This window comes from Hippopotamus amphibius, chromosome 16 (assembly GCF_030028045.1).
Source record: "Hippopotamus amphibius kiboko isolate mHipAmp2 chromosome 16, mHipAmp2.hap2, whole genome shotgun sequence".
In the NCBI taxonomy this organism is placed as follows: domain Eukaryota; kingdom Metazoa; phylum Chordata; class Mammalia; order Artiodactyla; family Hippopotamidae; genus Hippopotamus; species Hippopotamus amphibius.
The window spans coordinates 62,270,251-62,295,560 of NC_080201.1; the positions used below are offsets into that span (position 1 = coordinate 62,270,251).

The window sequence follows — 25,310 nt, forward strand, 5'->3', positions numbered from 1 at the left end:
CAGGTATTCTGCAGGGGGCAGGGTGGGGGTGGGGTGGAGGTTAAATCAGCATCAGGTGAAAGCCACTGCTCTAGAATCATCCGGGGCCCTGCCCTAAACTCTCCCCTGGCACCAACTCCCAAAACTAAAATTCCAAGCTCTATCCCATGGAGATTACACAGACCCTGAGCAGCAAGGATTATCCTGCAGAGGAGTTTTTCCCTTGAGGAAGTAAAGAGCCAGATCACTGTTGATCACCAGGTCCTGGGATGATTCTCCCCTGTCCTGACTTCAAGAGAAGAAGCAGCTGCGGGAACCATTCAGCAGCCAATGTCCAAGTACGGTTTTGTTATGCGAAGGGCCGCCAGACTTCTGTGGGTCATTTTATTCAGGTCCATTCCAAATAGCCTGAGGACACAGAGTGGGAGAGATTCCAGGACACTGTTGTGGATTCAGTTGCTACAGCCAATCTCTCATGCATCCTGCCTTGTTAAAATATGTAATTCCAGGCACTTCCCTGGTGGCCCCATGGATAAGACTCCACACTCCCAATGCAGGGGGCCCGGGTTCAATCCCTGGTCAGGGAACTAGATCCCACATGCATGCCGCAACTAAGAGTTCACATGCCACAACTAAGGAGCCCTCGAGCTGCAACTAACACCCAGCACAACCAAATAAATAAATATTTTTAAGAAAAAAAGTACATAATTTCGTTAACGAGTTCTTTGCTTGAAACCAAATCCTGCTGGGAAATAAGCTTACTGTAAGCTACATACCATTTTAAGTTCCTAACCTGTATTAACTCATTTAATTGGTAATAATCTTATGAAGAAGCAGCTATTTTCTTCATTTTCCAGAGAGGGATACTGAGGTGCCAAGAGGCTGGCTAACTTACAAAAATACATTGCAAAACTGGGAAAGGATGGAATTAGAATTTGAGGCCAGGCAGAGTAATTCCAGATTCTCACTAAGCTACAATGACCTCACTTGTCAGATGAGGTAATTACCCAAGGTCACACAGCCAGTAAAAGATGTCTCCCAACAGGCAACGAAAGGCCTCCGTATTTTGCACAAATTGCATACACAAGTGGACACATGAACTAAATAGCTGCAAATTTTCTAGATTATTTGTTTATCCGAACTGAGGGTTTCCATTATTGCCCTTTACTCCTGACTCCAAGCCCCATATCCTGCCTCCTCCGGAACCAGGGACCATCTCTTACCAGAGGACTCGAAGTTTGCAGCCGGGATGACTCAGCCTCTTGCACAGCAGCCTGACACCGGTGTTCCCCAGGGCGTTGTTGGTCAGATAAAGCTCCATCAGAGTCTGGTTGACCCCCAGGGTGGAGGAGATATCCTCACAAGCTTTGGCTGTGAGGCCACAGCTGTCCAGCCTGTGGAAGATAGGAAGTGGTTGAAGCCACGTCAGCAGTTAGTTATGATGGAAAGTCTCATCTTCGTAGGGAATCAGGATGATGCTTTTGGGGATTAATTTAAGAAGCAGAGGGACTTCCCTGGCGGTCCAGTTGTTAAGACTCTGTGCTTCCACTGCAGAGAGCGAGGGTTTGATCCTTGGTTGGGGACCTAAGATCCCACATGCCACGTGGCCAAAAAAACACAAAACATAGAGTAGAACCAAATCAGTCAAGCATTATTTTATTTTATTTACCTATTTATTTTTTTGCCACGCTGCAATGCACATGGGATCTTAGTTCCCCGACCAGGGATCAAACTCATGTCCCCTGCAGTGGAAGTACAGAGTCTTACCCACTGGACCACCAGGGAATTCCCCGGAAAGCATTCAATAAAGGCATTTAAGGGCACACCTCAATTCATAGCTCCATCTATAATGGACACGTTGATTCTGCGGCCAAGTACCCATTTTCCCTCCTGGCAATTCTATCCCAATTTCTCATTGAAACCTCAGTCTCAGTCTATCTGGGGTTAATGTCTGCAAGCTCTAGCAGTGTATATAGGATCCAGGCCAAAGTTGGTTGTTTCCATGAGCCCAGCCACCATGAATGGTTCCAGTTGGGCACAGGATTCATCCAAAACCAGTGAATAAGAATCACACTTTTCCCAGAGATTTTTTTTCAGAACTTGCACCTGGAAGTAAGTCATCTATAGAGCTGCAGTCTAACATTAACTGATAATAGAGCCAATACATCAATAAGTATAGAAGATAACAGAGATCAAATATCCAAATGCCTGATGAAGCCATACCTGAAACCTACCCTCACAGTTACACAAGTCAATCAATACTTTTTTTTTTTAAAGCCAGCACGATTTGGGTTGCCATCTGCCCCACCCAAACTATGCCAACTGATTTTCTCTGATTTCTATTCTGTCCAATTGTGTTTCTTTCCTGTGTTCCATGCTGTTACAATAAAAATAGGTAGCATTTATTGAATTATTGTTGTGACCAGGATGTTAAATGGAAATATTTTCACCTTTGTTTGGCTGAGGCTGTGAGGCAATAGACGCCAACTTCTAAACAAGGTATAATACAACAGTTCAGGACTGGCAAAGGAAGAGAGAACACCAGCTTGGTAACGTATAACCACCCACATCACAGGTACAGAAGAGTCCGGAGTAGGACATGTGGTGAGAACGGGGGAGGGAATTGTGGAAGAAGGTGGACCCAGATTATTCCATGTCAGGAGACTGGGCAGTGGAGGCACCTCCCAGGGGTCCCCATCAGAACTCACATATGAGCCCCATGAGAGAGGTAGCATTTGGTCACCTGCCAGATGGGGGGTTGGGGTGAGTGGTCCTGACACCCCAGAGGAAATCTAGCAGTACCAAGGAAGGGAGAGAGGCTGTCCCTAAGCCCCCATCTTAGTTCCCAGTCACCCAGCGCCCCAGATAAGCAAGAGATTCACAAATGGAAGAAAAGTAAAACAAAAGTAGATATGGCTCAACTCATTCTAAGTCTTTCGGGAGGAGAGAGCAGGCTAGTATCGGGAGAAAGGGAAGGAAGAACTGTTCATTAACATGTGACTGGAATTTACTCAGGGCCAGAATGAATTTTTATTCTATAAAGGTTACCAAAAAGCTATAAATCTGCCCGAGTAAATGTCAAGAAAAAAGGGGATTTTTACAGAAAATGTTTAGAGGCGACGACTTGAAGGAAACACTTGGCATTTTCCGTTTGTATTGCAGAGTATGAATTAGTTTTTCTTTCCATCTCTGAGCAGCCTGTATCTTCCAAAGAGATGGAAGGATAACTGTTCAACAGAAAAAACAGAGGGACAAGGAAACGCTCCCACCCCAGGGTCCAGCATCACCACCCGCCCTGACTCCCAGCCACTCACCACAGTTTCTGGAGCCTGCAGGTGGGGTGTCGCAGCCCCTCACACAGCAAGGACATGCCACCGTCTCCCAGGTCATTAAAACTCAGGTCCAGCTCCCGGAGGTGGTGGTTGACCCCGAGCACCGTAGAGAGACCCTCACAGGCTGCGGAGCTGAGCCGGCAGATGCCCAGCCTGGAAAGACATTAAGCACAGGACAGAGCTGACCCATTCCTTCTGCGCACGTCTGCAGCTTTTTTCTTGGGGGGGGGGGGGGGGGGGGAGGGGGATGGATCTTAGTTCCCCAATCAGGGATTGAACCCAGGTCCTTGGCAGTGAAAGCACGGAGTCCTAACCATGGGACCACCAGGGAATTCTCAGACATGTGCAGCTTAGTGGGGTCAAAAGTGCTCTTGTATTAACAAACTAGTGAATACAACCCCAAAGAAGCAGACTCACAGAGAGAACAAACTAGTGGTTACCAGGGGGAGAGGAAAGGGGGGCGGGGCAATGCAGGGGTAGGGAATTAAGAGGTACACGCTACTGGCTCTGAGACTGTCTACTAGCGGACTCCCCTGGCTATCCAGGGGTTGAGACTCCGAGCTCCCACTGCAGCAGGCGTGGACTGGACCCCTGGTCAGGGAACGAAGATCCCACATGCTGTGCAGCACAGCCGAACAACAACAACAACAGCAAAAAAGGTAGGCTATAAGGATGTGCTGGACAACACAGAGAATATAGCCAAGATTTAGCCATAACTGTAAATGGAGAGTAACCTTTCAAATGTGCTACTGTTTTGTACAGCATTTTCCCCGTAATTTCCAGCAGTTCCTGAATGTCCTTAGCTAGAGCTACCTGTGCTGTGCAAACCTAAACTCCCCTTTCCTTCGAGCGTGTTCGCTTCCTCAGGTGACATGTAGGAGCTATGTAAATATGGTTATTTACCTAGGGCTGACCCGCTGCTGGTGGATAAGGACTTGGGCTTTGGGGTAACTGGACCAGTGCCTCCTAAAATTTGCATGGAAGAATACATGTCTACAAATGACGATGAAAATGTGAAGAAGAAAAAAAAAGCAAAAACCAGAATTTTCTTAACCGTAGGGCATATTACAAACTATAGCAATTACAATTATTCCAGTGGAAAACTGGAAAAGAAACAGAGCCAGATGGAAAGGAAGAAGTCAAATACAAAAATGGGCCAATGGTTTACAGTAGAGTCGGCATTAGAGGTCAGCAGGGAAAGGATGCTTTCTTTATTAAATGGTGCTGTAAAAACTGGAGAAAAGTAAGTTGGAATCCACTGAACTATGTACATAAACACAAAAAAGGAATTGAAACATTGATGGACCTAGAAGTTATCATACTAAGCGAAGTAAGTCAGAAAGAAAAAGACCAATACCACATGATACCACTTATACGTGGAATCTAAAATATAACACAAATGAACTTATTTATGAAACAGAAACAGACCCACAGACATACAGAACAGACTTATGGTTACCAAAGGGGAAAAGGGGTGGGGGAGGGATGGATTATGAGTTTGGAATTAGCAGATATAAACTACTATATGTAGAATAAACAACAAGGTCCTACTGTACAGCATAGAGAAATATATATATATATAACTGAGTCACTTTGCTGTACACCAAAAACTAACACAACATTTTAAATCAACTATACTTCAATAAAAGAAAAAAAAAGAAGAAATTGAGCATATCTTTGACATTGCAAATTCAGTCTGATCCTGCAGTTCTACCCCTAGGTGGAATCTTACAAGGGTTCTTTCAGAAAAGACACATGTACAAGAATATACATCACAACCCTGTACACAGTTATAGGGACAGCTTCCTGGGTGAATCAATAACATTTGATATGTGCAAATGATGGAATATAGCACAGTTAGAAGGACTCAATTAGATGTGCTTATACCAACATGAACAGATCTTCAATGTATAAAGGTAACTGGGGAAAAAAGAGAAACTGATGAGATACATTATTTATATAAAATAAGGACATGAGTGTCTACAGATGAGATCTGGGGAGGCAAGGAAGGAGACAAAAATAAAACAAAGGCGTGTGTGGGTCCACAGTGATACTGTGGTACCAGGTGAGGACTATGGACCTTCTAATTATGTGTATCTGCAGCTCGAAAAGGAAATGTTTAAAGGGTGCAGTAGAGAGAAGGGTATGAAGAAATGGGGCACAGATTTATCCTAATTCTCTAGACACAGTAGAAGTCACAGTATGACTCAATGTCTTAAAAATATATATATATATCTTATAGATATATATTCCAGAGCAAATGACATCAGATAATTGATGATGCTACTGTAGGACCAAAAACTAGACCTTATCTAGGGTTAGAGGACATATCCATGAAGAAGCATTTGTTCTGAGTTCTAACAGAATGAAACAGGAGTTATTAGGGTTAAAAAAAAAAAAAGGGAGAAATCAGAGCAGAAGTGCATTCCACGAAGGGAGAATTGCTTGTGCAAAGGCCCTGTGGCAGAAAAACCTTTGAAAGAAGGCTGATGTAGCAAGAGGTTAAGAGAAGAGGGGAGGGAGATGGCCCCACGGAGCCCAGACAGGAGGGCAGGGATTGTGAATCTGGACTCGTAGGATGGTGGGTAAAGTGGGACTCACCGGAGGGTCTGGAGTTTGCACTGGGGATGCTTGAGGCCCTCACACAGCTGCAGCACCCCGGGGTCCCCCAGGTCATTCAGGCTTAGGTCCAGCTCCATCAGGCTCTGGTTCACACTGAGGGTGGATGCTAGGTCTTCGCAGGCAGCAGCAGTGAGGTGGCAAATCTTCAACCTGCAGGAAATCCAACTCAACATATGTTATGGAGTGTTTCCTATAGCATGCTAATTTTATCCTCCCTGCCCTCAATCTATTTTTTTAATTGTATTGAAGTATAGTTGATTTACAATGTTGTGTTAATTTCTGCTCTACAGCAAAGTGACTCAGTAATACATATATACATTCTTTTTCATATTCTTCCCCATTATGGTTTATGCCAGGATACTGAATATAATTCCCTGTACTATACTGTAGGACCTTGTTTATCCATCCTATATAGAATAGTTTGTATCTGTTAATCCCAAACTCCCAATCCTTCCCTCCCCCACCCCACCTCCTGCTTGGCAACCACAATAAATTTTTATTGGAGTATAGTTACTTTACAATGTTGTGTTAGTCTCTACTGTACAGCAAAGTGAATCAGCTATACGTGTACATATATCCCCTCTTTTTTGGATTTCCTTCCCATTTAGGTCACCACAGAGCACTGAGTAGAGTTCCCTGTGCTATACAGTATGTTCTTATTAGTTTTCAATTTTATACATAGTATCAGTAGTGTATATATGTCAATCCCAGTCTTCCAATTCATCTCACCCCCTCTTTTCCCCTTTGGTATCCATACATTTGTTCTCTACATCTGTGTCTCTATTTCTGCTTTGTAAATAAGATTGTCTATACCAATTTTTTCAGGTTCCACATATATGTGTTAATATATGATATTTGTTTTTCTCTTTCTGACTTAACTTCAGTCTGTATGACAGTCTCTAGGTCCATCCATGTCTCTACAAATGACCCAATTTCGTTCCTTTTTATGGCTTATATTCCATTGTATATATGCACCACATCTTCTTTATCCATTTCTCTATTGATGGACATTTAGGTTGTTTCCACATCCTGGCTATTGTGTATTATATTTTTAGATTCCACATATAAGTGATATCATATGGTATTTGTCTTTCTCTTTCTGACTTACTTCGCTTAGTATGATCATCTCTAGGTCCATCCACGTTACTGCAAATGCCTGCCCCCAATCTTAAAAGTATTGTTTTCAGATAAACAACTTTGAAAAATGACCAAAGGCTTGAAGAGACATTTCTCCAAAGAAGACGTACACATGGCCACAAATCACAGGCAAAGATGCTCAACATTGCGAATCATTAGGAAAATGCAAATCAAAAGCACAGTCAGATATCACCTCACACCCACTGGGATGGCTGTTATTCAAAGAACAGAAAATAGCACGTGTCGGTGCGGATGTGGAGAAACTGGCACCTTTGTGCGCCACTGGTGGGAATGGAAAATGGTTCAGCCGCTATGGAAAACAGCATGGAGGGTCCTCAAAAAATTAAAAATAACCATATGACCCATCAATTTCACAACTTCACTTCTGATTATACATCCAAAAGAATTGAAAGCAGGGGCTCAAAGAAATTTTTGTACACTAATGTTCAGAGCAGTATTCAAAAGAGCGGAAAGGTGAAAGCAACTCAAGTGTCCATCAATGGATGAATGAATGGACAAACAAAATGTATGATACACATATATTACATAAACTTATACACACACATACACACATGCACACACAATGGAATATTAGTCAGCCTTAAGAAGGAGAGAAATTCTGACACAGGCTACACCATGGATGGACTTTGAAAACATCATGCTAAGTGAAATAAGCCAGCCACAAAAAGACAACGACTTTGTGATTCTACCTATGTGAGATCCCCAGAGTAGTCAAACGCCCAGAGACAGAGGGCAGAACTCACCACAAGATCCGCAGCCGACAGACTGGGTGCCTCAAACCTTGACACAAGAGCCTCAGACCGGAATCCTCCAGGGCATTTCCCGTCAGGTCCAACTCTACCAGGTGTCGACTGGTGCTGAGCACAGAGGCGATCTCCTGGCAAGCTCCAGCCTCCAGCTGACACTTCCTCAACCTTGGGAGGAAAGAGAGGTTGAAGAGGGCAGCATCGTGCTTTTCTGTACCCTGATGGCTGCTGCCCTGGTGCAGTTAATCACCCAACATGCACCTACAATTCTCACTAAAGTTATAGAGACAAACAGGACTTTGTCACTCCCAGCAAGGAGAATCCTGTCTAATAAAACAAACGCGTACTTACGATGCGATATAGGCAGTGCCATGGAGGCAGTACGCATGATAGTTCAGAGCAGGGTCTCAAGAGCTCAACAACTTGCGTTTGCATCCAACCACCGCCCCTCCCCTCCCCCCCCAAACCTGTGACCTCAAGTGAGTTTGTTTTGTTTTGTTTTCTGGCTGCACTGCGCGGCTTGTGGGACCTTGGTTCCCTGACTAGGGCTTGAACCTGGCGCCTCGGCAGTGAGAGCACAGAGTCCTAACCACTGGACCGCCATGGAATTCCCTCAAGCGAGTTTTCACCAGGTCTCAGTTTCCTGTTGCATGTGCTGCCATGTCTCAGGTTCACTGACTCCGAAATAAGGATAATAATAGTGCCTGCCTCATAGGGCTGCTGTGAGTATTACACACTTTACTAAAGGGAGAGGGTGCAGAACCAGCCTGACTCATGGTCAGTGCTCCAGCGACGTGAGCTACGGTTTGTTAAAACCATCCTGGTGGAGGGCACCTAACCCAGCTTTGACAGACGGTGTGCAGTGAGGGAAGGCTCTCTGGAGGACTTCAAGCTGGTTCTCGAAGGCTACGTAGAAGTTTATTTGGAGGAATAGGATATAGAAGGGGCTGAGACATAACAGAAAAACTGCATATTGGTCTCTGCTCTAGTTCCTGGCACAGAGCTCCTAAATCCCTAATTTCCTAAGTGATGAAAACAAACAAGCAAGCAAAACGAGGAGAATCTTTTGTTTCACTGCGTTGACTCAGGGTGGGCTGCTTGGATGGGGGATGGTCACCAGAAAGGCCAAGCCATGATTAAAAACCTGGAATTTTCAGCCCTGTCCCCCCACCCTTCTCCAAAGAGTGGAGAGGGGTGGCAGTGGAGTTATTACACTATTTGATCATGCCTGTGTGAGGAAGCCTCCCGCTAGAGAGCTCCTGGTTCAGAGAGCTCCTGGGCGGGCAAACACATCCATGTACTGAAAGGGGGATGGACCCAAACTTCACAGAGGCTGCAAATCCCAAACTCAGGGCCTTCCCAGACCTACGTATCGGTTCATCTGTATCCTTTATCCTATCCTTTAATAAACAGGTAAATGGAAGTGTTTCCCTGACATCTCTGAGCCGCTCTAGCAAATTAATAAGAACCCAAGGGGGCAGGTTGTGGGAACCTTTCATTTATAGCTGATGGGTCAGGAGCACAGGTGACAACCTGGACTTGCTATTGGCATCTGAAGGGGGGGGGGGGGGGCTGGGAAGGGAGAAGTCTCCGGGGACTGAGCCCTTAACCTGTGGGACCTGACACTCTCTCTAGGTAGATAGTGTTAGAATTGAGTTACATTGCAGGATACCCAGCTGGTGCCACAGAATTCCTTGGTGTGGGGAAAACCCCACACAAAGAACTGTCAGAAGGGGAGGGTTCTTATGAGCAATAATGAAGACACACAGGTGGGAAATTGGGTGGTTTTTCCAAAACAGCGGCTTCGTGGAAACAGGGAACTGCACAACTAAAGGATCTTTGCACGGGGGGCTCTGTGGCTCTGACTGCTCAGGATGCCGTCAATAAACAGGGTGTGGGTTCTGGGTGAGCAGGCGGCCCCAGGGACTCCTCGCTGTGTGGAAATGGGTGGGGTCAGAAGAGGCCAGAAAGAGGGTCTCCGAAATGCAGAGAGTCCAGGGTAGGGGTCTCAGGTCATGGGTCTAAGGCAGCCCTAATTCAAGGTAGGGGTTTGGGGATCAGCATTTGGGGAGATACTTCAAGCCCCAGGGGACCACAGGCTTGTTCCAGGAGATCACAAAAAGAAAGGACGTGTTCCAGGGGGTGGAGACTCACTGCACCATCTGTAGCCTGCACTTGGGATGCCGGAGCCCCTTGCAAAGCAGTTTCATGCCCGGCAGCCCAAGGCCATTGCCGCTCAAGTCCATTCTTAGTAGATACTTATTGGCTATCAGAGCAGTGGCAAGGTCCTGGCAGGCAGAGCTGGAAATGCGGCACCTCTTCAACCTGGGATAGAAAGAAGAAGAAAAAAGCCAGGTGATTCACTTCGCGGCCGTTTTGTAAAATCTGTGCCTTGTCCTTTCTCTCCCCCCTTCTTTTGATCTATACCTATATTCCCCTCCTTTTCTAAAATAAAGAAAGGAGATTAGTGGTTGCCAGGGGCTGAGGGGAAGGGGGATCAGAGGAGTGACTGCTAATGGGTATGGTGTTTGTTTTTCACGTGATGAAAATGATTGGGAATTAGTGGTGATGTTTACACCATCTTGTGAATATACTAAAAAAAAAAAAAAAATCACTGAATTGTCTGGTATGTGAATTGTATCTCAATAAAAAAAATAAAAGCAACAAGAGTAATATAACATGTTTTGGCACTTTGTGGTCAAGGAAATGCTTTCACAGAGGTTGCCTTATGAGAGGAATTCAAGACCTCTTCCGTTTACTTTTTTTTTTTTTCAATCGAAGTACAGTTGGTTTACAGTGTTGTGTTAGTTTCCGGTGTGTACAGCAAAGTGATTCAGAGATAGATAGATAGATAGATAGATAGATAGATAGATAGATAGATAGATAGAGACAGACAGACATAGATATATTGATCTTTTCAGATTCTTTTCTTTTATAGGTTATTACAAAATATTGAGTATAATTCCCTGTGCTATAAAGTAGGTCCTTGTTGGTTATCTATTTTAAATACAGTAGTGTGTATATGTTAATCCCAAACTCCTAATTTATCCCTCCCCCACCTATTCACTCTTCTTTACTTCTTTTCTCCATCACTACGAGAAGGTAATTAAGTTAACAGGAGGTCATTAGGATGGACCCTAGTCCAATATGACTGGTGTCCTTACAAGAAGAGAAAATTGGGACACAGACACACACAGAGGAAAGACCACATGAAGACATGGTGAGAAGGTTGCCATCTGCAAGCCAAGGAGAGCAGCCTCAGAGGAAATCAACCCTGCTGACACCTTGATCTTGGACTTCAGCCTCCAGAACTGTGAGAAAATAAAAGTTCATTGTTTAAGTCACCCAGCCTGTGGTACTTTGTTATGGGAGCCCAAGGAAACTAACACTCTCCATCCTACGTTCTTTCTTTAAGCAGCTGAGTGGGGTTTTTTTGTTTTGTTTTGTTTTTTGGCCACACCACTCGGCTTGCGGGATCTTAGTTCCCCAACCAGGGATCGAGCCTGCGCCCCCTGCAGTGGAAGCCTGGAGTCTTAACCACTGGACCGCCAGGGAAGTCCCATCCTATGTTCTTCCTGACTGAGCCCCTGAGACGGAGCGGGAGGGTCACCAGAAGCTCACAGACCAGCCTAGACTCACCTGAGGTTCTGAAGTTTGCAGCTGGGGTGTCTGAGTCCTTGACACAGCAGCTCCAGCCCCCGGCTGCCCAGGGCATTGCTATGCAAAGCCAGCTCTACCAGGTTAGGATTTGTGCTCAGGGCAGCGGCCAGATGTTCGCTGTAGGCATCCGGCAAAACTTTTCTCTCAGGTCTGCAGGAAGGAAAGATAGGACAGCCATTTCATCAAGATGATGTTTGGTCCTTGTATAGCACTTCGCAGTGTATGAAGCATTTTGTCATCTTTATTTTAATTTATCTTCTGAATGACCCTGCATCACTTGCCCCAAGATCACATAATCTCCAATGAATGAGCCCTTAGCCAAATCCTACATGTGGCTCTTCTAAGCAAGGGCTGGCAACCTACAACCCATGAGCCAAATTTACAACCTGCTTTTGTAAATAGTTTTATTGGTACCCAGTCATCCCCATTCACATATGTATTTTTGACATTGCTTTCTGCTACAATGGCAGAGTTGGGTAGTTGCAACACAGAGCATCTGTCCAGCCCATGAAGCTGAAAATATTTACAGAAAAGAGTCTGCCAACCCCTCTCGTACTACAGGACATATGCCCAGTTCCTCCAACAAATCACTGGCATGAAAAAAAAAAAGTAAGAATGAAACTACTCTAGGGAAAAAGAGATTACAAGATGCATCGAGAAAATGTAGTGTGTGAATGATGTTTGGATGCTGATTTGAACAAATCAGTGCTGATGAAGGTAACAATATATTTGAATATGGACTGGGTATTAGATGATATAAAGGAATTGCTTTTGTTGGTGTTGTTGTTTTTGCTTGTTTGTTTTGGTTTTTGCTGTGCTGCTTCCCTGACCAGGGATCGAACCCAGGCCCACAGCAGTGAGAACTTGGAGCCCTAACTGGACTGCCAGCAAATTCCCAGGAATTGTTTGTTAATTTTGTGAGGAATGAATGATACCATGGTGGTTAGATTGAGAAAACAAAACCCTTATCTGGTAGAGGTGAATGCTCAACTATTACAGGTGAACTGACTTAGTTCAGATTTGCATTAAAATATTTGAGGAGGGAATTCCCTGGCAATCCAGTAGTTAGGACTTGCACTTTCAGTGCAGAGAGCACAGGTTCAGTCCCTGGTTGGGGAACTAAGATCCCACAAGCTATCCGGTGTGGCCAAAAAAAAAAAAGAAAAAGAAAAAGAAAAAAAATGCCCAGCAACAAGGACCTACTGTATAGCACAAAGAACTATACTCAGTATCTTGTAATAACCTGTAATGGGAAAGAAACTGAAAAAGAGTATCTATAGCTGCATCACTTTGCTGCACACCTGAAACTAACACACCATTGTAAATCAACTATACCTCAATAAAATGTTTTTAAAAATAAAAAAATAAGAAAGACCCATATAGTAAAGTTTAGAAAAACACTGGGGGACTCCCCTGGTGGCGCAGTGGTTAAGAATCCTCCTGCCAATGCAGGGGACACAGGTTTGATCCCTGGGCCGGGAAGATCCCACATGCCATGGAGCAACTAAGCCCGTGCGCCACAACTCCTGAGCCTGTGCTCTAGAGCCCGCGAGCCACAACTATTGAGACCATGTGCCACAACTACTGAAGCCCACGCACCCAGAGCCCGTGCTCTGCAACAAGAGAAGCCACTGCAATGAGAAGCTCGTGCACTGCAACTAAGAGTAGCCCCTGCTCTCTGCAACTAGAGAAAGCCCTTGCGCAGCAACAAAGATCCAACGCAGCCAATTAATTAATTAATTTTTAAAAAAGTTAAAAAAAAGAAAAAGAAAAACACTGGGGAAAAACAAAACAAAAGAAAGCAGTGCCTGATGCACAGATATAAAGCCCGTTATAATACTTGATTAAATATATTCTCCTTGACGTGGGCTCCAACTGAGTCCTGATGCATGTTGTTTAAGAGCAAGAAAACACCCTGGACGCTATTGACATTTTGGGGCCAGATCGCTGTTTATGATGGAGGCTGTCCTGTGCATTTTAGGATGATTTTGCAGCATCCCTGACCTCTATCCGCTAGAGGCGGCTAGCACCCCTCCGATCTCCCCTAACTGTGACAACCAAATCTTTCTCCAGGTATTGCCAAATACCTCCTGTGATGGAGGCAAGAGCACCCCCGTTGAGAACATGAACTTGGTTAAGAGCCTGAACTTGGAGAGCGAGCCCCGGCAAGTACTCACAACGGCACCGGTGGCGTCTGAGAGTCTCTCATCTCGTCTTCTGCTTCCGCGTTGTAGGCAGCCCCGTACAGCTGCAGCACCACGGCGTTCCGGCAGCTCCTCACACAGAAGGAGGAAACCATGTGTTCCATCTTGGTGGTGATGTTGCTGACCACGATCACCTGGAAGTGGCTCAGGGCTTGCTGGATGAACTCCTCCTCCTGGAGCTCGTACAGACAGCTGAAGAACTCCAGAGAGCCCTGCTTCAGGGTCGACCCCTCGCTCCGAGCTTTGCTGTGGATCCAGTCCAGCAGTTCCATCTTGATGTGCGGCGAGACCTTCCAGCCGAGAGTCTTCTCCAGGTAGCTTCTCGTCTCCTCATTCAGGAGTCCAAACAGGAAACGGACCGTGAGGGCTAAGAAGCTCCTTTCCGAAAACGCGTACTCATCCAACAGCCTGGTGACGTTCTGCTCGGGGCCGGACCGGCTCTCTCCATCATCCAGGATATAGGACATGGCCGCGAAGAATTCTTGGAAACTCAGGTGGATGAAGCTGTAGAACTTCTCACAGTTGATGTCCTTCTGGAAGATGTTCATGTTGAGGAAGGACGAGACATCCGCCGCGTCTAGGCCGTGCTTCCGGAGGTCCTGCTCCTCAAACAGGATTTTCTGATTCCAGAGGCCATCCGCCGCCAAAGAGCACAGCCCCCTCTGGTTGGGCGGGGACTGGAGGGTTGGGGTCCCTGGCTTGGGTTGCATCAGACTCAGAAGGTAGAGCATGTACACGGCTGTCGTGGTCCTGGACCTCTGTCTTAAAAGCCCCCCACCCTCCAGCTGCTGCTTGAGGCAGGTGCAAACCACCCAGCACACCATAGGGACAAAACACAGAGTGAAGAGCGGCTCGTCGTCCCTCACGAAATTGAAGACTTGGCCGGCCTGCTCCTCGTTGTGGAAATACTTGTAGAAGTACTCCTTTCTTTCGGCCTCGGAGAAGCCCAGGATCTCCACGTGCCTGGGGTGCTCGAGCAAGCGGTGCAGCTTCTCCAAAGCCGTGGGCCTGGTGGTGATGAGCAGAGATAGCTCGGGCAGCAGCTTCTTCCGAATCAGGCTGCTGAGGAGGACCTCCGTGGGCCGTTTCTTCTCCCAGCAGAGGCAGCAGGGGCCCTGCGGGTCGTGAAAAGAGGGCTTGAGCTCGTCAAAGCCGTCGATGATGAAGAGGAGGCGCTCCGGAACCCGGAGGAGCTCCTGGAGGGGGACGCTGGGCTCAGGCCAGCAACTGGTGATGAGGTCCTGCGCGCTCCGCTCCGAGGTGCTCCTGTTCATCTCCCTGCAGTTGATGTAGAAGACGTAATCAAACCTGTCTTGGAAGAGCTTCCCATCGGCCCAGTCCAGCATCACTTTGTGGACCAGCATGGATTTGCCCATCCCCGCCGCCCCCTGCAGGACCACGGTGCGCGGCGCCTCCGGGCGCTCCTCATCTGGCTCGAAGAGAGTCTCTATCTGAATGAGGCTGGCCGGGTGGCCAGTGGTTCCCGCGTATCTCCAGCCTGTGTCCAAAAGCTTCTGCTGGGCCCTCATGGGATTTGAGTGTTCCTTCGCCAGGAGGAGCCGCGTGTACCGGTGGCTGAGGTTGACACACTCCCCCAGGCGCGCGTTGCGGTCTTCCATCAGCCGGAATTTTCTGCGGACATAGTCCCTGTAGGTTTCCCGGGGATCTAATGGAGAGGAATGAAGGATCCGTGGAAGACTCATCAGCAACCGTTAATGAACTCATGAGTTAAAGCAAACCGTGGTCTCATGCCTATCTGTTCTGCAATGACCTTGGAAGCGTTTTCTAGATGGAGTCTGAGAACCTTGGTACGTCCCAGCACCAATCTTCCCACCTTATGGGAAGCAGAGGCATTAACATGGGAACTGTTCTTTTTTTTTTAATTGAAGTATAGTTGATGTACAATGTCGTGCCAATCTCTGCTGTACAGCAGTGACTCAGTTATACACATATAGACATTCTTTTTTTTCATAATCTTTCCCATTATGGTTCATCACAGGATACTGAATATAGTTCCCTGTGCTGCACAGTAGGACCGTGTTGTTTATCCATCCTGTATATACGAGTTTGCATCTGCTAATCCCAAACTCCCAGCCCTTCCCTCCCCCACCCCGCTCCCCTTTGGCCACCACAAGTCTGTTCTCTATGTCTGTGAGTCTGTTTCTATTTTGTAGATAGAGTCATTTGCACCTATTTTAGATTCCACATATAAGTGACATCATATGGTGTTTGTCTTGCTCTTTCTGACTTACTTCACCAAGTATGATAATCTCTAGTTGCATCCATGTTGCTGCATATGGCATTTTTTTTTTATGGCTGAGTAGTATTCCATGGTATATATGTACCACATCTTCTTTATCCGTTCCTCTGTTGTTATACGTTTAGGTTGTTTCCATGTCTTGGCTATTGTGAATAGTGCTGCTATGAACATAGAAGTGCATGCATCTTTTTGTTTCATTTTTTTATTTTTATTTTTTTTTAAATTTTAATTTAATTAATTTATTTTTGAGCCCAGTGTCTGGCATGTGGGAATCTTAATTCTTTAACCAGGGATGGAAACTGCACTCCCTGCATTGGAAGCATGAAGTATTAACCACTGGATCCTCAGGGAATCAGGGAAATCCCATATCTTTTTAAATTACAGTTTTGTCCAGGTATATGACCAGGAGTGGGATTGCTAGATCATACGGTAACTCTATTTTTAGTTTCCTGAGGAACTTCCACACTGTTTTCCATAGTGGCTGCACCAACTTACATTCCCACCAACAGCGTAGGAGGGTTCAACATGGGAACTGTTCTTACACACAGTGCTCCATCCTTGCTACTCAAACAGTGGTCCACGGACCAGCAACATTGGAATCACTGTACCAGCTGATGGAAGACGCAGTCCTCGCTTAGAGGAACTGTCGACCTCAGCCACCGGTACGCTCGGGCCCTCCCGGTGAAGGAACACTTAAATCCCATGTTGGACCCACTTGGGCTAGTTGGAAATGTGAAAGCTTGAGCCCCATCCCCCACCTATGGAATCAGAAACCACAAGATCGCTGCATGATTTGCACGCATGTTAAAGTTTGAGAAAGCAGTGCTTCCAAGTTTTCTGTGCCCCCTTTGAAAAAAAGGTGGATGCACACCTGCAGTGGAGAACTTATCCGTTCTATAAACCGATAAGTTTACTTAAAGTCTCTTTGGGAAAGCCCATTTACTGTAATGTCTATGAATAATCTAGAATGGTCGTGTACTTCCCCACCCCCACCCTTCCCCAGGGTACATTTGCAAGGTCTGGAGATATTTTTGCATGTCCCAACTTGGGGGAGTGCTACTGGCATCTAGTGGACAGAGGTCAGGGATGCTGCTCGAAATCTTACAATGCGCAAGACAGCCCCCCCAAGCCACCCCCCAACCCCAAGAAAGATCCAGTTCAAAGTGTCAATAGTGCCAAAGTGGAGAAAGTTTGATTTAGGCAAAAATGTGTCCTTTTGTATTTGGATGTCACCAAAAGCCCATAATATTTGCCCAAGAGACAGTAAAAAAAGAGATCACAAACCTTCAATCTGTAAAAAATGCACTATCTACAAAGTGCTATAAAATGCCTAAATACATGTATATATGTACACACATGAAAATGTTATATGCATAATTAATATGCATAAAACGTGTAAATAAAAATATGCATAAAACAGACATTTTTAAAGGTCCATTGTTTATCTGAAATTCACAGTATCTAGGTGTTCCCTTTGGCCTTTTTTTTTTTGCAGTTTTTATTTATTATTTAAATATTTGTTTATTTATTTATTTATGGCTGCACTGGGCGGCATGTGGGATCTTAGTTCACCCAACCAGGGATCGAACCCATGGCCCCCACAGTGGAAGCTCAGAGTCTTAACCACTGGACCGCCGGGGAAGTCCCAGGTATCCTGTATTTTTAGTTGCTAAATCTGACAGCCTTGGTCTGGTGCCCATGACAAACTTCTGGACCCAGAGTCACTTTAGGTAATCATTAACATTTCAGGCCCTGAAATGAGCTCACCGTGGGCTAATGCCCAAACATCACCACTGATGACTGATGTATTTTATGAACCTGCCACTAGACGGTTGGCTACTTGAGGGCAGAGGTTGCCGACTTGGTCACTCTTGTATCCCTGTCTCTAGAGGAGTGTGTGGTGCTTGGTACATAGTAGGTGCTTCATCGATATTTGGAGGAATGAATGATTTTAGTGATGTTATGGTAAGTATAATAAGTTATTATCAGTGATAGGTGATGCTATTTTTAGTATTAGAACTGAGGTTAGCAAACCAACCCACAGACCAAATCCAACCCAATTCCTGTTTTTATAAATGAACTGTCACTGGAACAAGGTCATTTATTTACATACTTTCTATGTTCCCAGCACAGCCGCAGATTTAAATAGTTGTGACAGAAACTGTGTGACCCACAATCCTAAAATATTTACTCTCTGCCCATTTACAGAAAGAGTTTGCAGACCCTGGCAAAGAATAATAAACATTAGAAAAAAGAACTGTAGCCACAGTATCCTAGGCATGAACTCATTTCACCCCCTCCGCCCAGCAGAGCACACTTGGTCCTGTTGCTGCACCCATTTAAGAGATGGAAAAACTGAGGCTCTGTGAAGTGCAGTGACTTATCCGAGATCACTCAGAAAAATCTTAAAGGCTGGGTCTCTCACAGTGCTGTGCTCACCCATATTGGAGCTTGAGGCAAAAAGAAAAATCAGTAAAATTGATCTCGCCTCTATTTAAAGTGTGGATATTTGGTTCATTGTGGCCTTTTTTTTTGGGTATTAATTTTGATTTTTAGAAAATACTGCCTTCAAATATTCCTCTTCAGGGGCTTCCCTGCCAGGGCAGGGGTTGAGACTTCCTCTTCCAATGCAGGGGGTGCAAGTTCCAACCCTGGTCGGGGAGCTAAGAGCCCACAAGCCTGGCGGTCAAAAAACCAATCCAAAATGTAAAACCGAAGCAATATTGTAACAAATTCAATAAAGACTTTAAAAATGGTCCACATCAAAAAAAAAAAAAATTAAAAAAAAAAATTCCTCTTTAGCCATAAGGATATATTGTATGGCCCAGAGAAATATAGCAATTATCTTGTAATAACATTAAGTGGAGTGTAAGCTATTAAAATATAGAATCACTGTATTGTACACCAGAAACTAATATAATTTTGTACATGTTGCCAACAAAAATAGAAATGAGATTTTTTCCTCTTCTGATAACCAGGAAAAACAGAAACAATGAACAGGCTTGGGAAACAGCATAAACCAACCACATGAACAATCTTGGTTCTTCTTTAGCTGTTACTACTAACAAGCACCTGTAGCTGGACTTGTTCTTCACAAAGCTGATTACTCTCTAACTCCATAGGAATTACACTTTGCACCTGGCATTTCTTCCCCCTCAACACTCCCTTGCAGCACTCTTCATTTCAGAAAGAAGGTCATGGGCCGATAACTTCAGGGACACCAGACCCTTCGCTTAGCCGCCTGATGCCAGCTTTAGCCATGAATTGGCAGAAGAAAAGAAATGCAAGACCTTCACTACTTTTGACCCTTATCATATACCCCGGACTGCGAGCCCCACCTGTAAACAATTCCCCAAGGAGAGGGGCACAGTTCTTGAGGTGCCAGCCTACTGTGTCTTCCCTTTGCCTGGCAAAGAAAATAAAAAGCCTCTCTGTTCCTTATCTTCCAATTCTCTGTCTCCATATTTTCACTCGGCATCGGTGCACAGGGAGCCAGATTTGGCAACATACATCAACTGTACTTAAAAAAAAAACCCCACAAATATTGCTCTTGGTTGCTGAGCATTTTTGATACCCCTTATAATCTGCACCCAACAGAAGAGCCTCGCTCACCTATCCCATTCTCCGCCCACACAGAGCCTCCCTGCGTCCACACCCTGGCAGCCTCACAGAGGAAATCCTAGATGTTTGTTTGCAAGCCTTTCTCCCCAGCATCAGTCTACAAGCCCTGCCTCGGTCTCTTCTGAATCTCTCTGTCCTCGCCCCTGCTCCATCCAAACCCAATCTCCCTAGCTGGTCCCTCACCCCCTCTCCCCTCCTCGAGACGCCCTGCGCCAGCTCCTTCCCCTGAGTCCATCAGGCACACCAACCCCAGAAGAGAAACTTTCAGACCCATGTTTGACCCAGTTCCTCTCCTGTTCAAAATCCCCTCGTGCTCCTGTTGCCCTCATGACAAACACCTAAGCTCTTCAGAGCATTCGCGGCTTCTGCCTACCTCCCTGCCTCGTCCGCTGTTACCCTCCCAGCACCGCTGTCCCAACCAGTCCGAATTCTCCTCTGTCCCTTCCTCCACCTGTCCCTTGTGGTGACAAAAATCCCCCCAATTGAGAACTACTGCTCCAAATATGTTAGAAGAAGGATGCTGCGAAGTGGAGGGAAGTAGACACGCTGCTTACACCCAGGTGAGGAAACGGAGGCTCCAAAAGCAGAACTGACTTGTCCAAGACTGCCTGGCTGGTAGGTGCTAGAAATGAGAATCCAAACTTGGGTCCTCTGCTCCATAGCTAATCCAGTCTGCTAATCCCTCCCACCTGGCTAGATGCTTTAGACGTTGTCGGGAGCCGTCTGGACAAGCCAATGCTGTGACAAGGTCACTAGGCTCCAAGGAGGACCACAAGGCGAGAACTCCTTGGAAGGGCATTTCGGGGCAGGAGGATCGCAAGGCCACCGCTCTGCAAGGGAGGCCCCAGACCATCTCCACCCATTTTACATCCTGTTCTTTGTTTCTTTGTAATACTATGCTTACCACCCACTTCCCCTCCCTGTTTCTATGTCCTCAGGAAAGAACCAGGGTTTGACACATTCTTTCTCCCTGTCTGCCCCACCAAGTCCCCTCCCACCACTCCTTGGTGGAAAAGGTGGGCACCTCAGGCTACTAAATGCTGGAGAAAAGGGAGGGGTGGCTCTTTTTGTAATGCTTATGATTGCAGCAGGCATAAGTATAGACACAGACATTACGCATAGGTATGGGTGCTAAGGGCTGTCGTTTGCTTAAGATATAAGATTAAGAAGTTATTTACATATGCTTACCTCAGAGCCACAAGGTTTGCAAACCAAACCTGGCGAAAGAAAGAAACTGGTAGATGCTGAGGGAAGATATGCTCTGCCATAAAAGATTTTTTCTGAGATATGCTTACTATATAAACACACAAAGCTCTGACAATAAAGAGAGATCCTGCATCGCTGACACAGGCCTCCCCGTCTCTTCCTTGCCACTCATCCCTTGGGTACTCCTGGACCCGCCGGAGCTGGACTTTGGCAAGACGTGCGCTGACCAATGCGGCAGCCACTGGCCCTGCGTGGCTACTGAGTACTTGACCCATGCCTAGTGCAACTGAGGAACGGTCGGACGATTTTCAGTTTTCATCTTAATTAATTTTATTTCATGCTTATTTTAAAATTTGAAAACCAACACTTGCTTCAGTGATTGAAAACTTGCAAGTGGTTCGAACAACTTAATGTGAATCTACCTTTGCAACTGGAATTTTTGTGAAATCTAAATATGGATCAAGTCTTTCCAATGAAAATTTAGAATATGAAATAAGATGTCCTATAAGCGTAAGATACAGTGGACTTTGAAGACTTAGTTTTTGTTTTTTTTTAAAAAAGAATGTAGCATAGCTATTAATAATGTTCCATGTTGACCCCATGGTACAAAGATAATATGTTGGATATATTCAGTTAAATGAAATATTTTATTAAAATTAATTTCACTTGATTCTTTTTACTCATTTTTTTAAATGGAACTTTGAAAAATCATATATGTGACTCACACCATCTTTCTACTTGACGGTGCTGCTTTAGAGCTTCCCTATTAGAGCTTCATTATTTCCTTGGGTGCTTCCAGAGAAGGAGGCAGGCCGACAAGGTATATTGTACAAGTGGGAAACTGAGACCCAGACCGAGGGTCAATGACTTGTCTAAGACCATGTGATGAATCCATGGTTGGGCAGGTATTAGGATCCCCTGGGTTGGATTCTAGATCCAATGCATTGAGTACGCCCTTGAAAGCGTATCCAGAATCACCTGTGTTTTATTGATGGCTGTGTTGCTGTCCACCCACCAGCCCAAACCCCTGTTTCTTCCTTGCCAACCACCCTGATTCTATTCAGGTGGGGAGTGTGTGCTGATTCCTTGGTTCCAGTGAAAGTTGTCCTTGCAGAAGCCACTGGTGGCTCAGCGGTTAAGAATCCACCTGCCAATGCAGGGGACACAGGTTCGATCCCTGGCCCAGGAAGATCCCACATGCCTCAGAGCAACTAAGCCCATGTGCCACAACTACTGAGCCCACATGCCGCAATTACTGAAGCCCGTGGGCCTAGAGCCTGTGCTCTACGGGGAGCCACTGCAATGAGAAGCCCTTGCATCGCAACGAAGAGTGGCCTCCACTCGCCACAACTAGAGAAAGCCCGTGCGCAGCAGTGAAGACCCAACGCAGCCAAAAACAATTAAATAAATGAAGCTACAGGGGATGAAATCTCATTTTGCTAAACCAGTCATGGGTATGAGCCCCAGTCTTGACGAATGAGGTACGCAGGTACGACTGCTCAGGGGAAGGAAATTTACTGCAAGGATTTTATTCTGGATAAAAGGACAATCTCTTGAGGAAGAAAGCCTTTTCTCTCCCTCTTCTCCAGCCCCCTGCTTGGAATACACTCGTACGAGATGGTTTGATCACCATCTTGCAAACGTTAGGTGACAAGTCTTAGGACAAATGGAACACAGAAGCTGGGGCTTTGATGGTGTCGCTAAGCCACCACCTGAATTCTGTAATCACACACCCCAAGACGCCTTGTTATATGCAAACATTAAATGAATGTCCTTTCTGCTTGATCTACTTTCAGTTGGATAGTCTGATACGTGTAGCCTAATTCTACATTCTAATGGATGCGTGGCGAGTGGCTCACCTTTTCTTGGAGTTGCAGGAAAGACGTCCAGAGAATATGCTGACGCGTTCCCCAGTGAGGGCAGGCCACCAGGTGGAGTATCTGGAAAAGAAATTTTGCAAGATCAGCTAGCACACATCTGACTAGCCCTCCACAATATTAGCTGCCATTACATCAAACTGTCTACATGATAATAACTCACTGCCCCAATGGGTATCAATTGTAGCGATTGGCACCTCCATCCGATTAATCCCTCAGCCAGGGAGTTCTGGGTCAGCTTGGATTCCTTCTTCCCCTTCAGCCCTGCCATGTCTCATCCACCCATCCATCCATCCATCTATTCAACAAATATACATATATTGGACACCAATGTTATCCAGGCTAGGCAACAAACAAGACACACGCTCTCTTCTCCACGGACTTTACATTCTAACGGTGTGGGGAGTTTAGCACATAAAAAGTAAACACCAAATATAACTTCAGATAACAATGAAAGTTCTGTCTAAAATTAAACAAGGTTATACTATAAAGTGAGGAAGCGAATGTTTTATTTTAGGTAGTCAGGAAAGGTTTTTCTAAGGATGTATTTTAAGACCTAAAATTTCAAGGGCTTACAAAAAAAAAAAAATGGCTTGGGGGACTTCCCTGGCGGTCCAGTGGTTAAGACTCTGAGCTGCCACTGCAGAGAACACAGGTTCAATCCCTGGTCGGGGAACTAAGATCCTGCATGCCTCCTGGTGCAGAGTAAATAAATAAATAAATAAATAAATAAATAAATAAATAAATAAAATTTCAAGTGCGTCCTCAACATCTTTGAGCCTCACAGGACCCCACTCCTGTGCTCTTGTCAGATACGCCCCTGACCTAGTGGGAACCTAGTGAGAAACGTTTCCCATTCAGCTAGTTCTCCTCTCAGCTAGACCAACTGCAGCCTACCTGGTCCTCAACCTAACAAGTTTCACCTCCCCGTTGGCCCATGAAATTACTCAAACAAGTCAGTCACATCCCCTTGCACTATAAAGCCCACCTCCCGCAGCCCCTGCAAGTTCACTGTATTCCTGTGTGCAAGCCCTGTGTGGCCTTGCACGGGGCACGGGGTCCCCTCCCCTGGGGCTGTGAGTCTATAAGGCTGATAAGCCACTGTCAGTCTCATCTGTCCAGTGCTGAGTGTTGTCACGTGTTCAACCATCTAGTGCTATTTAGGGTAGAAGATCCCTTTTTCACCAATAGGGCGAATAGGAGGTGATTGAAACAGAGGATAACATTTAATCTGAGATGTTTGGTTTTTTTGTTTTTGGCTGTGCCCTGCGGCATGTGGGACCTTAGTTCCCCAACCAGGGATGGAACCCATGCCCCCCTGCAGTGGAAGCACCGGAGTGTTAACCACTGGACCACCAGGGAAGTCCCTGTTGTTAAATATCTATGAATTATAAGCCAGATGACATCAGGCTGATAACTTAAAATCAGCCACGCTGGGGGTATTTACACAGCGAACTAGCATTCTTTGAAACTTCTTTTATGTACGTGACCTTTGCATATTTTTAAATTCAGTCCTTACTTATTGATCATCTTCTATTCTTTCATGGATTCCAAAAAATATGTTTATTAAAAACAGTATAAAAAAGTGGGGTTTCCAAGCCAGCCAGGGTGGTTGAGGGTGAGGGGCAGGAGTAGGGAGAAAATGAGTACAGAAATCACAGAGAAGGTAATGCCTTCAAGGTTTTGATGGATGAATAAGAGTTTTCCAGGCAAATAAGACAGAGGGAGGTGCTCCAGGTAGATAGCACTATGAACAAACACCAAGGGGATGCGTTAGAGGCAGGTCTGGTGAGCGCAGCGATCATCAAGAAGGAGAAGAGAATTGGTGGGTTGCAGCCTTGGCCACCCCGCTGCCTCCTTACCCCTCACCAGGTCCTCTCTCCGGCCTCTCTCCCACAGGTCCTTCCTGTTGATCCGCTCAAAGACGCTGAGAGCCAACACCCAGGCCTGCCGGAGGCCGCAATGGGCCGCCAGCAGCTGGGCCATTTCCAGGGGACCGGCCGGCTCCATACGCCCCCAGGGGATCTTGCCCTCCCCCATCTCCGTCGCCATCCCCAGGTATAACTTGAACTTCTTCAGCTCCCAGGCCTCCAGTTCTTCCAAGTAGGCGCAGAGGCGACAGAGGCCGCTCCTGAGCGGGGTTGGGGACATGGGGGCGTCGTGGACCCAGAGGAGAAAAGCTGGAGGATGCTTCTATACCCAGGACGAGCAATTCCACATGCTCCCCAGGGGTCGACGCCGGCAGAGTCAAGAAAGAGCGGAAAGTCCTTCTGCTGAAATAATGCTTCCTCCCCGCCCCCGCCCCCCGCAGTTCCTGCCCGCCCCGCCCCTCCCACCTCACCCGCGTGTCCGCTTTGAAGAAGAGGAAATTTGGGAGAGATTGGGAAATTGCAGGAAGCCTTGACGCCCTGAAAAAGACTTTCACTTCTGCTCCCTCTTCCGGACTCCCTTGACCAAACACTCTCTCTCCTTGGTCCTCCCTGCTGTTTTCCTTGCCTCACTGGGTCCGTGGTAGATAATTGTCAACATAGTTACTACCCTTCCCTGTGGGAGAATTAAACCCCCTTTCCAACCATATCAGACTTGGATGTGTTACTTGCATTGGCTGATGGCGTGGGAGCAAATGTGCGTATGAAATGTAGGCA

At 46.0% G+C, this 25,310-nt stretch overlaps 1 protein-coding gene across 1 annotated transcript; it reads right to left on the reverse strand.

Moving 5' to 3' along the window:
* Nucleotides 1–263: 263 nt before the first annotated feature.
* On the reverse strand, nucleotides 264–25,098 carry NLRP12 (NLR family pyrin domain containing 12). Its single transcript, XM_057712771.1, has 10 exons — nucleotides 24,528–25,098; nucleotides 22,648–22,728; nucleotides 13,675–15,367; nucleotides 11,477–11,647; nucleotides 9,992–10,162; nucleotides 7,835–8,005; nucleotides 5,913–6,083; nucleotides 3,294–3,464; nucleotides 1,203–1,373; nucleotides 264–387 (listed from the first exon to the last, which is right to left on the reverse strand). The coding sequence occupies exons 1-10, from the start codon at nucleotides 24,814–24,816 to the stop codon at nucleotides 300–302; spliced, it is 3,177 nt and encodes a 1,058-aa protein (XP_057568754.1). The 5' UTR covers nucleotides 24,817–25,098; the 3' UTR covers nucleotides 264–299.
* Nucleotides 25,099–25,310: the final 212 nt, after the last annotated feature.